This window comes from Coregonus clupeaformis, unplaced genomic scaffold (assembly GCF_020615455.1).
Source record: "Coregonus clupeaformis isolate EN_2021a unplaced genomic scaffold, ASM2061545v1 scaf0010, whole genome shotgun sequence".
Lineage (NCBI taxonomy): Eukaryota > Metazoa > Chordata > Actinopteri > Salmoniformes > Salmonidae > Coregonus > Coregonus clupeaformis.
This window is the reverse complement of record NW_025533465.1, coordinates 1,565,159-1,581,173: the sequence shown is the minus strand read 5'-3', so window position 1 is coordinate 1,581,173 and position 16,015 is coordinate 1,565,159. Positions and strand designations below refer to the sequence as shown.

The 16,015-nt window shown below is 44.0% G+C and overlaps 1 protein-coding gene across 3 annotated transcripts in view; it reads right to left on the bottom strand.

Annotated features, from left to right (window-relative positions):
- The window catches only part of LOC121550993 (phospholipid phosphatase-related protein type 5), a 52,839-nt gene that overhangs the window by 12,121 nt on the left and 24,703 nt on the right, over positions 1-16,015 (bottom strand). For all 3 annotated transcript variants that reach the window (XM_041863486.2, XM_041863487.2, XM_041863485.2), the window contains exon 3: positions 15,224-15,412. In XM_041863486.2, the coding sequence (XP_041719420.1) occupies positions 15,224-15,412 (189 nt within the window). The remainder of the gene's footprint in view (positions 1-15,223; positions 15,413-16,015) is intronic.

Sequence of the window (16,015 nt, the reverse complement as noted above, 5' to 3'; positions counted from 1 at the left end):
ATTTCAGTATGTATCACTATGATTAAAAGATAGTCATACAGACCATCATATAATTGGCATATACATTACTCTTATAGAATTTCCACGTGGGCGAGGATATTGGAAATGTAATCAAAGCCTATTGGGTGACACCTTGTTTTTAACCAGGACAGAAGAATATCTAACTGACTTTTTCCGACATAATATAGGTACAGCAGATCCCCTTATTGTATGGGACACTTTTAAATGTGCATTTAGAAGGCATGCAATTCAATACTCATCTTTAAAACAAAAGCGATTTAGGTCAAAATAACTCATATTAACAAAGGAAATAGAGGGACTAACAGTACAGATAGATAGCAATAAAACTGTACCAAAGAGGCACAGAATACGTTAGAGTAAAAACAAAAAGAAATGGAGGAACTTATTCAAGAAAGTGTACTATATTATAAAAATAAAGCGAACTGGATGGAATATGGTGAAAAATGCACCACATTATTTTTTAATCTTCAACACAGAAAAGCTACCAAAAATAATTTCTTGAAACTTGTTACGAATGACGGAGTCACCCATGATTCACCAAACATTATTTTGAAAGAGGGAGCAAAGTACTCGTTTCAGTCTCCTCCATCTCCACTAACCGAAGTTAATTGAAAGGATTTTTATTCCTATTAATAATATAAAATTAACAGCCGTACAGAAAGACTCATGTGAAGGCCAAATTACAGAGGAGGAACTTCCTGGTGCAATTAAAGCCTTTAAAAATCCAGGGCTGGATGGCATACCAGTCGAGGTATACCTCATCCTAATTTTGACATGGATAACACATTGGAGATAATATAAGACAAGTACTGGAAACAATAGAACACTATGAAAAATCTGGGAAACCAGGCCTGGTATTCATAGCTGACTTTGAAAAGGCTTTTGATAAAGTACGACTGGAATTTATATATAAATGCCTGGAATATTTACATTTTGGAGAATCTCTTATACAATGGGTTAAAGTTATGTATAGTAACCCTAGGTGTAAAATAGTCAATAATGGCTACTTTTCAGAAAGTATTAAACTGTCAATATGAGTAAAAAAAGGTTGTACACTATTGGCATATATATGTATTATGGCCATCGAAATGTTAGCCATTAAAATCAGATCCAACAATAATTTCAAGGGCCTAGAAAATCCAAGGCTTAAAAACCAAGGTGTCATTGTACGCTGATGATTCATGTTTTCTTTTAAATCCACAACTAGAATCCCTCCACAGCTTCATAGAGGATCTAGATAATGTTTCTAACCTCTCTGGATTACAACCAAATGATGATAAATGTACCATATTATGTATTGGATCACTAAAAAATGCAACTTTTACATTACCGTGTAGTTTACCAATAAAATGGTCTAAAAGTTGACATACTCTGTATTCATATCCCGACAAAAATAAATGATCTCACTCCAATACATTTTTATAGAAAGTTAGCAAAAATAGATAAGATCTTGCTACCATGGAAAGGAAAATACCTGTCTATTTGTGGAAAAATCACCCTGATCAACTCTTTAGTCATATCCCAGTTTACCTATTTGCTTATTGCCTTGCCTACACCTAGCCACTTGTTTTTCAATTATATGAGCAAAAAAGATTCCATTTTATTTGGAAGGGCAAGCCAGATAAAATTAAACAGGCCTATTTATATAATAAATATGAATTTGGCGGGCAGAAATGATTAAATATTAAAGCATTAGACCTCTCACTAAAGGCTTCAGTCATACAAAAGTTATACTTAAATCTGAACTGGTTCTCTAGCAGATTAGTAAGAATGTCTCACCTCATGTTCAAGAATGGCCTTTTTCCCTTCATTCAGATTACAACCTCTCACTTTCGGTTATTTGAAAATGAAATAATCTCCAAAATATCGCTATTTTTAAAACAAGCCATAGAAAGTTGGTTGCATTTTGAGTTTAATCCACCAGAACAGACAGAACAAATATTACAACAAATATTATGGTTAAACTCAAATATACTAACTGATAAAAAAACAAAAACATTATTGGATAAAAAAAAGAAAAAACAGTATAATTTTTGTAAATTATATCATAAATAGGACTGGTGGAGTTATGTCACACTTGTTGCTAACAAAAATATATGGAAATGTCTGCTCTACTCAAAATTACAACCAACTAATTGCAGCATTACAGCAAAAATAGAAGAGGTACAGTGAGGGAAAAAAGTATTTGATCCCCTGCTGATTTTATACGTTTGCCCACTGACAAAGAAATGATCAGTCTATAATTTTAATGGTAGGTTTATTTGAACAGTGAGAGACAGAATAACAACAACAAAATCCAGAAAAACGCATATCAAAAATGTTATGAATTGATTTGCATTTTAATGAGGGAAATAAGTATTTGACCCCTTCTCAATCAGAAAGATTTCTGGCTCCCATGTGTCTTTTATACAGGTAACGAGCTGAGATTAGGAGCACACTCTTAAAGGGAGTGCTCCTAATCTCAGCTTGTTACCTGTATAAAAGACACCTGTCCACAGAAGCAATCAATCAATCAGATTCCAAACTCTCCACCATGGCCAAGACCAAAGAGCTCTCCAAGGATGTCAAGGACAAGATTGTAGACCTACACAAGGCTGGAATGGGCTACAAGACCATCGCCAAGCAGCTTGGTGAGAAGGTGACAACAGTTGGTGTGATTATTCGCAAATGGAAGAAACACAAAAGAACTGTCAATCTCCCTCGGCCTGGGGCTGCATGCAAGATCTCACCTCATGGAGTTGCAATGATCATGAGAACGGTGAGGAATCAGCCCAGAACTACACGGGAGGATCTTGTCAATGATCTCAAGGCAGCTGGGACCATAGTCACCAAGAAAACAATTGGTAACACACTACGCCGTGAAGGACTGAAATCCTGCAGCGCCCGCAAGGTCCCCCTGCTCAAGAAAGCACATATACATGCCCGTCTGAAGTTTGCCAATGAACATCTGAATGATTCAGAGGAGAACTGGGTGAAAGTGTTGTGGTCAGATGAGACCAAAATGGAGCTCTTTGGCATCAACTCAACTCGCCGTGTTTGGAGGAGGAGGATTGCTGCCTATGACCCCAAGAACAACATCCCCACCGTCAAACATGGAGGTAGAAACATTATGCTTTGGGGGTGTTTTTCTGCTAAGGGGACAGGACAACTTCACCGCATCAAAGGGACAATGGACGGGGCCATGTACCGTCAAATCTTGGGTGAGAACCTTCCCTCAGCCAGGGCATTGAAAATGGGTCGTGGATGGGTATTCCAGGATGACAATGACCCAAAACACATGGCCAAGGCAACAAAAGAGTGGCTCAAGAAGAAGCACATTAAGGTCCTGGAGTGGCCTAGCCAGTCTCCAGACCTTAATCCCATAGAAAATCTGTGGAGGGAGCTGCAAACACGCCGAAACCTTAATGACTTGGAGAAGATCTGCAAAGGGGAGTGGAACAAAATCCCTCCTGAGATGTGTGCAAACCTGGTGAGCAACTACAAGAAACGTCTGACATCTGTGATTGCCAACAAGGGTTTTGCCACCAAGTACTAGGTCATGTTTTGCAGAGGGGTCAAATACTTATTTCCCTCATTAAAATGCAAATCAATTTATAACATTTTTGACATGCGTTTTCTGGATGTTTTTGTTGTTATTCTGTCTCTCACTGTTCAAATAAACCTACCATTAAAATTATAGACTGATCATGTCTTTGTCAGTGGGCAAACGTACAAAATCAGCAGGGGATCAAATACTTTTTTCCCTCACTGTAAGTGGAAGGAGGTCCCCTGTAGCTCAGTTGGTAGAGCATGGTGCTTGCAACGCCAGGGTTGTGGGTTCGTTTCCCACGGGGGGCCAGTATGAAAATGTATGCACTCACTAACTGTAAGTCGCTCTGGATAAGAGCGTCTGCTAAAATGACCAAAAAAAAGGAGAAAGTAAGGAACTTGTCTGTCGGCCCTGCATTAAAGACCAAAGTTGGTTAAAGAAAATTGTGATAAATAAAAAAGTTTTATTTAAGGACCAAAATTTTTACAGCTGTGCCATATAGATTGCAAAATAGTTGGGAAAAGATTTTTGATGTACCGATTCCATGGCACATGGTTTATGAACTGAGACACAAAACAACACTGGATTCAAAACTTAGAGTTTTTCCATTTAAATTATTATACAAAATTCTTGCAACCAATAGAATGTAACCATCCCAGCTCTGCAGATTTTGCTGCGAAGAGACAGAATCATTAGATCATTTGTTTTGGTACTGTGCATATGTAGCTTGTTTTTGGTCGCAGGCTCAGGAATGGCTGATGAATTGCAACATTTACCTGGAGCCAACTCTGCAAATAGCACTGCTGGGTGATTTAAAAAGTCATAGTCAATCGATCAATAATATAATAATACTCTTAGCAAATTTTTTTATCTTTAATTCCCTATCTGTAGAAACTATGAGAATAGAAAGTTTCAGAACTTTTGTGAAACATCACAGCACATTTATATATATATTATATATACAGTACCAGTCAAAAGTTCGGACACACCTACTCATTCAAGGGTTTTTCTTTATTTGTACTATTTTTTACATTGTAGAATAATAGTGAAGACATCAAAACTATGAAATAACACATATGGAATCATGTAGTAACCAAAAATCTATATATTTTATATTTGAGATTCTTCAAAGTAGCCACCCTTTGCCTTGATGACAGCTTTGCACACTCTTGGCATTCTCTCAACCAGCTTCACCTGGAATGCTTTGCCAACAGTCTTGAAGGAGTTCCCACATATGCTGAGCACTTGTTGGCTGCTTTTCCTTCACTCTGCGGTCCAACCCATCCCAAACCATCTCAATTGGGTTGAGGTTGGGGGATTGTGGAGGCCAGGTCATCTGATGCAGCACTCCATCACGCTCCTTCTTGGTCAAATAGCCCTTACAAAGCCTGGAGGTGTGTTGGGTCATTGTCCTGTTGAAAAACAAATGATAGCCCCACTAAGTCCCGTGTAGCTCAGTTGGTAGAGCATGGCGCTTGCAACGCCAGGGTTGTGGGTTCGATTCCCACGGGGGGCCAGTATGAAACAAATAAATAATGTAAGTCGCTCTGGATAAGAGCGTCTGCTAAATGACTAAAATGTAAGCGCAAGCCAGATGGGATGGCATATCGCTGCAGAATGCTGTGGTAGCCATGCTGGTTAAGTGTGCCTTGAATTCTTCACCAGCGAAGCACCATCACACCTCCTCCTCCATGCTTCCCGGTGGGAACCACACATGTGGAGATCATCCGTTCACCTACTCTGCGTCTCACGAAGACACGGTGATTGGAACCAAAAATCTCAAATTTGGACTCATCAGACCAAAGTACAGATTTCCACCGGTCTAATGTCCATTGCTCGTGTTTCTTGGCCCAAGCAAGTCTCTTCTTCTTATTGGTGTCCTTTAGTAGTGGTTTCTTTGATGCAATTCGACCATGAAGGCCTGATTCACGCAGTCTCCTCTGAACAGTTGATGTTGAGATGTGTCTGTGTCTTGAACTCTGTGAAGCATTTATTTGAGCTGCAATCTGAGGTGCAGTTAACTCTAATGAACTTATGGTCTCTGGGTCTTTCTTTCCTGTCTCTGGGTCTTCCTTTCCTGTGGCGGTCCTCATGAGAGCCAGTTTCATCATAGCGCTTGATAGTTTTTGCGACTGCACTTGAAGAAACTTTCAAAGTTCTTGACATTTTCCGTATTGACTGACCTTCATGTCTTAAAGTAATGATGGACTGTAATTTCTCTTTGCTTATTTGAGCTTTTCTTGCCATAATATGGACTTGGTCTTTTACCAAATAGGGCTATCTTCTGTATACCACCCCTACCTTGTCACAACACAACCGATTGGCTCAAACGCATTAAGAAGGAAAGAAATTCCACAAATTAACTTTTAACAAGGCACACCTGTTAATTGAAATGCATTCCAGATGACTACCTCATGAAGCTGGTTGAGAGAATGCCAAGAGTGTGCAAAGCTGTCATCAAGGCAAAGGGTGGCTACTTTGAAGAATCTCAAATATAAAATATATTTTGATTTGTTTAACACTTTTCTGGTTACTACGTGATTCCATATGTGTTATTTCATAGTTTTGATGTCTTCACTATTATTCTACAATGTAGAAAATAGTAAAACATTTAGAAAAAGCCTGGAATGAGTAGGTGTGTCCAAACTTTTAACTGGTACTGTATATTTACAAAAAATATATATGGGGGATTGGAAATGATGCAGACAAATACACTGATGGAAGCCACAATCTATCTGCAATATTAAAGCTGATCTACCCCCTATAAAACCAAAAAAAGTTGTCATATGAGTCTAAAGGACTAAAAGCTATTTTGGGTTGAACTAGACTTCCTCTGGCCCCTTGTGGGTAGGACACTCGAGTGTTTCCATGTCAACAAGCTGATCATGACGCTCACTGGATCTCTGTATAGATGTAATGTGTGTCCATATGAGAGGTTGCCACGTTGGCAAGATTCAAACTCCATTGAGATACTTCATGGTCCTCAGTGAGCAGAAATGGACACATCTGGTCTGGGTCAACTTTGACTGGGCTACATCTGGCACATCACCTTACATCTCATTAGATATCCGCTTGTTACTCTACATATGCAACCAAATCACGCCATGTGAACTAAGCCATGATGGAAAGGTTCATTATGGTGACTAATACATTAAAATCTGAAAGATAGTAAACAGTCGAACCTTTAGTTAGTTTCATACACCGTAGAGAGTTCAGACGACCCTTCCCTCAGATTCAGCACAGCCTCTGAGCAGCAGGGAGATTCAGGAGAGAAAACACCTTGTCTGGGTTTAATTCCCATCATCTGTGTGGTAATTAGAATACTAGCTAACGAGCAAAGACTCTCCGTCAGCTCTGAGACGAGAGGTGTTAATTGGTAGGCGAGACATAGAGGGTGAGGAGGGGTGAGGAAGGGTGAGGAGAGCAAAGTCATCTGACAGAGTATGGGACACCTCCTAAAAACTTGTCTGTCTGCCAGTTGGATCATGTGCATGAGATCTCACTTCGGCTTGGCCTGATGGAACTGTACTGAACAAGCAGTTCTAGAGCTCACCCATAGAGCTAGCATCCATCCCCATTTCTACAGGCTTATTGTTTAGAGACATTAATCTTAGATGACATCTTACTTTCTTAAGTAAGATCACTTATTACTTTTATGTCACTAAAGTAATGGAATAGATATGAAATTACATGGTAATGGTAACAGGTAACTCTAGTCCAGGGTTCCCCAATTGGCGGCCCATGGGTTGAATTTGGCCCGCTCTCCCTCGCCCTCCATTTATTTGGCCCCCAAAGTTTTCTGAGAAAGAAAAATATTTGTTATTTTAGTTGGACATAAAAGACTGTACAAACACCAGGAAATCAGCTCCAAGTGATTTTAATTTAGGAAATCTGTTCCAAGGATTCCCACTCATAATAGAGAGGCATGTGATCATATACAAATGTAAGCAATGTTTGAAATTATCATGTTTTAGTCAAATATTACATATGTTTGGGCTTTATGCAGTCAATTTGCAGTCTACAAATTATTTGTAATTATGTTCCGGCCCCCCGACCATCCACTCAAGAAAAAAAAGCGGCCCGCGGCTGAATCTAGTTGACGAGTCCCAAAACTCTTGTGTTTCTCTTCCATCAGGGCTACCTGTCATCCCATTACCCTTTCCTGATATGAACAGACTGGACGGGCAGGCGTGCTATGGTATGAGCCTATTTGCTAGTAAAACATAGGACTGTTAGTGTGAATTCCTCAGGTTCCTGTTAGATTCAGCCTCTCCACAATGAGACACACAAATGGGCTCTAACCAGACTCTTTCCATCTGTCCTGTCCTCTCAGATCACTGAGGATGGAGGAGAGGTGGATGATTTGCCACGGTAGAGTATTGTGATTCACCCCTGCTTCAGTATTTCTCTCATAGGCCTATAATAAAGTATATGCCAGAAAAGTTTTCTCTGGTGAGCAGGTTTGGTAGGGTACTGTCCATTAAGACTGAAGAGAGAGCACAGGTTAAGCAGAGGATCCATCTCTTTATCCAGGCAGAGATTTTGATGGGGGGAATTAATAAAGGACTCTTGGGGATGATGCATCAGATCTCACTATTTCTCTGCATGACAATGTAGTCACACACACACATCCCAATAATGGCGCCGGAAGGGATGGCTGCCGTTTTACGGGCTCCTAACCAACTGTGCTATTTTGTTAGTTTTTTTCGCATTGTTTGTAACTTATTTCGTACATAATGTTGCTGCTACCGTCTCTTATGACCGAAAAGAGCTTCTGGACAGCGATTACTCACCTCAAACTGGACAAAGATGTTTTCTTTAATGAGTCCGACGCAAAGGATATACTGCTTTCCCGAGACCAGGCCCAAATCCCCGTAATTCGCGTGAAGAAAAGACGGAAATACAGGGGGCGGAGGTCGGGGTGCCTTGTGAGAATTCGTTGGCGAGTGGGTAAACTGTCACTACAATCCGTCCTATTGGCCAACGTACAATCATTGGAAAATAAACTGGATGATCTACGATCAACACTATCCTACCAACGGGACATTAAAAACGGTAATATCTTATGTTTCACTGAGTCGTGGCTGAACGACGACACGGATAATATAGAGCTGGCTGGGTTTTCCGTGTATCGGCAGGACAGAGCAGCTACGTCTGGGGGTGTGTGTCTATTTGTCAATAACAGCTGGTGCTCGATGTCTAATATTAAAGAAGTGTCGAGGTATTGCTCGCCTGAGTTAGAGTACCTCATGATAAGCTGTAGACCACACTATCTACCAAGAGAGTTCTCATCTATATTATTCGTAGCCGTCTATTTACCACCACAAACCGATGCTGGCACTAAGACCGCACTCAACGAGCTGTATAAGGCCATAAGCAAACAAGAAAATGCTCATCCAGAAGCGGCGCTCCTAGTGGCCGGGGACTTTAATGCAGGCAAACTAAAATCTGTTTTACCTCATTTCTACCAGCATGTCACATATGCAACCAGAGGAAATAAAACTCTAGACCACCTTTACTCCACACACAGAGACGCATACAAAGCTCTCCCTCGCCCTCCATTTGGTAAATCTGACCATAATTCTATCCTCCTGATTCCTGCTTACAAGCAAAAACTAAAGCAGGGAGTACCAGTGACTCGCTCAATACGGAAGTGGTCAGATGACGCGAATGCTATGCTACAGGACTGTTTTGCTAGCACAGACTGGAATATGTTCCGGGATTCATCCAATGGCATTGAGAAGTATACCACCTCAGTCACCGGCTTCATCAATAAGTGCATCGACGACGTCGTCCCCACAGTGACCGTACGTACATTTCCCAACCAGAAGCCATGGATTACAGGCAACATCCGTACCGAGCTAAAGGGTAGAGCTGCCGCTTTCAAGGAGCTGGACACTAATCCGGACGCTTATAAGAAATCCCGCTTTGCCCTCAGACGAACCATCAAAGAGGCAAAGCGTCAATACAGGACTAAGATTCCTACTAATCATACTACACCGGCTCTGACGCTCCTTCGGATGTGCCAGGGCTTGCAAACTATTACGGACTACAAAGGGAAACCCAGTCACGAGCTGCCCAGTGACGCAAGCCTACCAGATGAGCTAAATGCCTTTTATGCTCGCTTCGAGGCAAGCAACAGCTAAGCATGCATGAGAGCACCAGCTGTTCTGGACGACTGTGTGATCACGCTTATAAGAAATCCCGCTTTGCCCTCAGACGAACCATCAAAGAGGCAAAGCGTCAATACAGGACTAAGATTGAATCCTACTACACCGGCTCTGATGCTCGTCGGATGTGCCAGGGCTCGCAAACCATTACGGACTACAAAGGGAAACCCAGTCACGAGCTGCCCAGTGACGCAAGCCTACCAGATGAGCTAAATGCCATTTATGCTCGTTTCGAGGCAAGCAACAGCGAAGCATGCATGAGAGCACCAGCTGTTCCGGACAACTGTGTAATCACACTCTCCGTAGCCGATGTGAGCAAGACCTTTAAACAGGTCAACATTCACAAGGCTGTGGGGCCAGACGGATTACCCGGACGTGTACTCAGAGCATGCACAGACAAACTGGCAAGTGTCTTCACTGACATTTTCAACCTCTCCCTGACCGAGTCTGTAATACCTACATGTTTCAAGCAGACCACCATAGTCCCTGTGCCCAAGAAAGTGAAGGTAACCTGCCTAAATGACTACCGCCCCGTAGCACTCACGTCGGTAGCCATGAAGTGCTTTGAAAGGCTAGTCATGGCTCACATCAACACCATCATCCCGGAAACCCTAGACCCACTCCAATTCGCATACCACCCCAACAGATCCACAGATGATGCAATCTCTATTGCTCTCCACACTGCCCTTTCCCACCTGGACAAAAGGTACACCTATGTGAGAATGCTGTTCATTGACTACAGCTCAGCGTTCAACACCATAGTGCCCACAAAGCTCATCACTAAGCTAAGGACCCTGAGACTAAACACCTCCCTCTGCAACTGGATCCTGGACTTCCTGACGGGCCACCCCCAGGTGGTAAGGGTAGGCAACAACACATCTGCCACGCTGATCCTCAACACTGGAGCCCCTCAGGGGTGCGTGCTTAGTCCCCTCCTGTACTCTTTGTTCACCCACGACTGCGTGGCCAAGCACGACTCCAACACCATCATTAAGTTTGCTGACGACACAACAGTCATAGGCCTGATCACCGACAACGATGAGACAGCCAATAGGGAGGAGGTCAGAGACCTGGCAGTGTGGTGCCAGGACAACAACCTCTCCCTCAATGTAAGCAAGATAAAGGAGCTGATCGTGGACTACAGGAAAAGGAGGGCCGAACAGGCCCCCATTAACATCGACGGGGCTGTAGTGGAGCGGGTCGAGAGTTTCAAGTTCCTTGGTGTCCACATCACAAACGAACTATCATGGTCCAAACACACCAAGACAGTTGTGAAGAGGGCACGACAACACCTTTCTCCCTCAGGAGATTGAAAAGATTTGACATGGGTCCCCAGATCCTCAAAAGGTTCTACAGCTGCACCATCGAGAGCATCCTGACCGGTTGCATCACCGCCTGGTATGGCAACTGCTCAGCATCCGACCGTAAGGTGCTACAGAGGGTAGTGCGTACCGCCCAGTACATCACTGGGGCCAAGCTTCCTGCCATCCAGGACCTATATACTAGGCGGTGTCAGAGGAAGGCCCAAAAAATTGTCAAAGACTCCAGTCACCCAAGTCATAGACTGTTCTCTCTGCTACCGCACAGCAAGTGGTACTGGAGTGCCAAGTATAGGTCCAAATGGCTCCTTAACAGCTTCTACCCCCAAGCCATAAGACTGCTGAACAATTAATCAAATGGCCACCTGGACTATTTACATTGATCCCCCCCCCCCCCTTGTTCTTACACTGCTGCTACTCGCGGTTTATTATCCACGCATAGTCACTTTACCCCTACCTACATGTACAAATTACCTCGACTAACCTGTGTCCCCCACACATTGACTCAGTACAGGTGCCCCTGTATATAGCCTCGTTATTGTTATTTTATTGTGTTGCTTTTTATTTTATTCTTTACTTTAGTTTATTTAGTAAATATTTTCTTAACTCTATTTCTTGAACTGCATTGTTGGTTAAGGGCTTGTAAGTAAGCATTTCACGGTAAGGTCTACACCTGTTGTATTCGGCGCATGTGACAAATACAATTTGATTTGATTTGATTTACTAATCAACTGTCAGATAGAATCTACTCTAAGACAAGTTCTCTCAGGTCACCCCGCTCCTCCGCACACTCCACTGGCTTCCAGTCGAAGCTCACATCCACTACAAGACCATGGTGCTTACCTACGGAACAGCAAGAGGATCTGCCCCTCCCTACCTTCAGGCTATGCTCAAACCCTACACCCCAACCCGAGCACTCCGTTCTGCCACCTCAGGTCTCTTGGCCCTCCCACCCTTACGGGAGGGCAGCTCCTGCTCAGCCCAGTCCAATCTCTTCTCTGTCCTGGCACAGCAGAGTCCCTGCCCATCTTCCGAAAACATCGGAAACCCTACCTCTTCAAAAAGTATCTTAAATAATCCTCCTCCTCACCTCGACCCCCCAAAATGTTTTAATAAATTAATACAAAACTTAACCAGTATTTGCACTTGACCCTGCCTTCTAGCTCTGACTCTACTGATAGCTACGTTATTGAGGAAAAATGTACCTTCTATGCCTGTGATGTGGTTGTCCCACCTAGCTATCTTAAGATGAATGCACTAACTGTAAGTCGCTCTGGATAGGAGTGTCTGCTAAATGACTAAAATGTTAAATGTAATTAACCATCAGACCTACTTCTAAGATGCCCTACAAATGAACCAAACTCAAGTGTGTGCACATGCTTGCTAGCATGTGTGACAATCTGCGTGTGGAGCGGGGGCCACAGTAACTGCAAATGCAGCAACAGCCTTGGGGTAAAAGCCCACAGTATCCTACTGGATGGAATGCATAAATATATAAATAAATGCAGCTGGCTTTTTAAAGTTCACTTGTTTTTCTGGAATAATTCAGTTGACACACACACACACACAACAAAAGCAGTGTTTTTGAGATAACATTGAATCAAAAGCCAGCGTCAGAATAACGTCACTCCAGCTGAATGTAAACTCCATGGGGTCTGGCTCCCTGCAGGGATTCAGCTCTGCTTCCGTGTAAAGCAGAGTTTCCCAACCCTGGTCCTCCAGTACCCCCTACAGTACATTTTATTGTAACCCTGGACAAGCACACCTGATTCAACTTGTCAACTAATCATCAGGCCCTCAATGAGTTGAATGAGGTTTGTTTTTACAGGGCTACAGCAAAAATGTGTCCTGTTGGAGTTGGGAAACCCTGGTGAAGAGGATCCTGTCATTACCTCAGCATGACAACAACTACAGCCCATTCATCATCCACCCTCACACTTCTTTTTCACACTTTTTCCTAGATCACTCACAACACCTTTCCAGTGGAGCCCACTGGATGCTGACACTACATCTTCACAAAGTGTCCTGTTTTAATGTATTAATTATTTTTTTCGCCTCAATTTCGATCTTGTCTCATCGCTGCAACTCCCCAAAGGGCTCGGGAGGCGAAGGTCGAGTCGTGCGTCCTCCAAAACGTGACCCGCCTAACCGCGCTTCTTAACATCCGCCCGCTTAACCTGGAAGCCAGCCGCACCAATGTGTCAGAGGTCAGCCTGCAGGCGCCCTGCCCACCACAAGGAGTCGCTAGAGCTCAATGAGCCAAGTAAAGCCCCCCCGACCAAACCCTCCCCTAACATGGACGATGCTGGGCCAATTGTGCACCGCTCTATGGGACTCCAGATCCCGGCCGGTTGTGATACAGCCCGGGATCGAACACGGGTCTGTAGTGACGCCTCAAGCACTGCAATGTAGTGCCTTAGACCGCTACGCCACTCGGGAGGCCCTACAATGTGTCATTTCTACATATACTAGGTCTAACCACTGGACTGGTGACCACCACAGACACTTGGGACAAAGTTCCAACACTTGACCTCAAAGCGTTGTACATAAAACAGCCATGAGATCTGTGACCTTATCACTGTACTGTCCCTAAATGCTGCTACCACAGCAGAGACCCACAGGACTATCACACAGTACATCATACATAATGCAGCATTCTGGGAAAAGGGGTCAATTATCAACAAGCACCAACTGAAAATTCACGAGGCGTGAGTGGCCAAACAAAGTTCCCTATTTGGTCTGTGTTGATACTGTTGGCCTCTAAGCGGGGGATCGGTAGCTAATGCAGAGCTGAGACTTCAAGGGATGACTGACTACTTTAATTAGGAAAGAGGGGACCCCTGGGGGGACGAGTGAGGAGGATAGTGCCATCTACTGGCCCTGGAGGACTGGCACTGACCCAAATACACTGGCCAACAAGCAAAGCTAAAGGACTGACTGGTGCACTCTAGCTGTTGGGAAAAGGGATCAAATGCCTCTAGACTAGAGTCAACAACAAAATCACAGAGGTACCATAGGTGGGAGGTGTCATGAATATGCTTGCCCACTGGTTATGTGTTTGGCCCCTGTCAGTTAAGGTTAGGTCAGGTTTTGGCTGTGCTCTGATGCAGTGTAATGAGGCTTGACCCAGTTCAAATCTTGATTAAAGTACATTACAGCTGTTTTATTGTGTAGACTGAGATGGTTTTCAGCTAAGTCCGGTATTATCTGTTGTCTGAAACAAGGAAGCAGGTTTGGCCTGTGTTGTTCAGTGCCAGGTGCTCCATGTTTTACGCTCACTGAATCTCTCACACTGACAGCTCCACAACATTGCTACCCTTCCATCCACATTACCATCTCTTTTCTATCTACCATCTCTGTGGTTCTTTGTCTCTCTTTATTGTCTCTCATCTTCCCCCATCTCCATTCAATGGACCTTTCTGTCTATTTCTCTGTCTCTTTCAAATAAAACCCACTGACCTTATAACCCTCACAGCCTCTAAAACTTTTCTGTTTCCATGTTCTGTTTTATCACTCTCTCGCTGTCGTTCCCCCGACTCTGTCTGTTTCCATTACATCTTTACATGGTGTGACTATCTTCACTCAATCTCTATTTATGTCTGTCCATACACAGCTCTCTCCACAGGCCTGAGCTCTCCTCCCTGGCTTACCACACACACACACACTTTTCTGGGAAAGGCTCTGAAATGGAGGGAGGGGGCTCCACGCGGCTCACCAATCTGTTCACCCTGTCTGTCATAAAGCAGAGACACACTGGAGATGCTTTGACTCACCAAATGACAGACAGGATCCAACATTCAGACAAATGACAAATGGTAATATACAGAACCATAGCCCCTCCCCTCTGAGACACAAACAAACAAATAGGATTGGGTAAACATACAAAACACATCCAGCTACTCAAACACAGCCCCTTGGAATACCACACATACAAAACACATCCAGCTACTCAAACACAGCCCCTTGGAATACCACACATACAAAACACATCCAGCTACTCAAACACAGCCCCTTGGAACACCACACATACAAAACACATCCAGCTACTCAAACACACCCCCTTGGAACACCACACATGCATGCACCCATGCTCTCACGCCCACACTGACAAGTTGTCTTCATCGACCAAAGCCCCCCCCACCCCCCCACCCCCCACCCCCACAGGATTAACCACATGGTCTTACCGTGAAGCAGGGGATGCCTGTAACCAGGGAGTAGACCAGCAGTGGGGGTATCTTGCTGGTTTCATCCGGGCCGGGGTAGGGCTTGGAGAACGTCTTGTCGTAGCAGAAGAAGCCCTGGATGTGAACGGGGAACGTGTCTGTGTACTCAAAGTAGTACGCCAGGAGAACCGTCCCTGCCATGATCACCAGCTGGAAATAGAACATGATCCCCGCGTTAGGCAAGAAGAGGAGGAGGATGTGGAGGAGGAGAGGAAGGAGGGAGAGTCAAGTCCCGGTTCCCCTCATCCACGGAGAGAGGCATAGGAGTGATGGGAGCGAGAGAGAGGTCCGGTGAAGAGATCAATAGAGGGAGAGAGCACCTACTGAAGCCTGACCAGTGCAGCATGAGACAGAGAGAGAGTGGAGTGAGAGAGCGAGAGAGTGAGAGAGCGAGAGAGCGAGAGAGCGAGAGAGCGAGAGAGAGAGAGAGAGAGAGAGAGAGAGAGAGAGAGAGAGAGAGAGAGAGAGAGAGAAAGCTGGAGGAAGAGAGCGAGAGAAGGGAGCATCTACAGGAGAGAGGAGAAAGATGGAATAAAGACAGAAAAAAATAGATTTCTACTGCAACATGAAGAGAGAAAACAAAGAATGTCAGAGAGCGAAAGAGAGACGGAGTGAGGAGGGTGAAAAGAGTGTGAGATAGAGGGAGAGGGGGAACTGCTTGCATTGGTATCGGTGCAAGCGCGCCTGAGTCTACTACGGAGGAGCAGTGGGTGTATTTTTGGATGCTGTGTGTGAAGAGTAGTGTGAATGTGA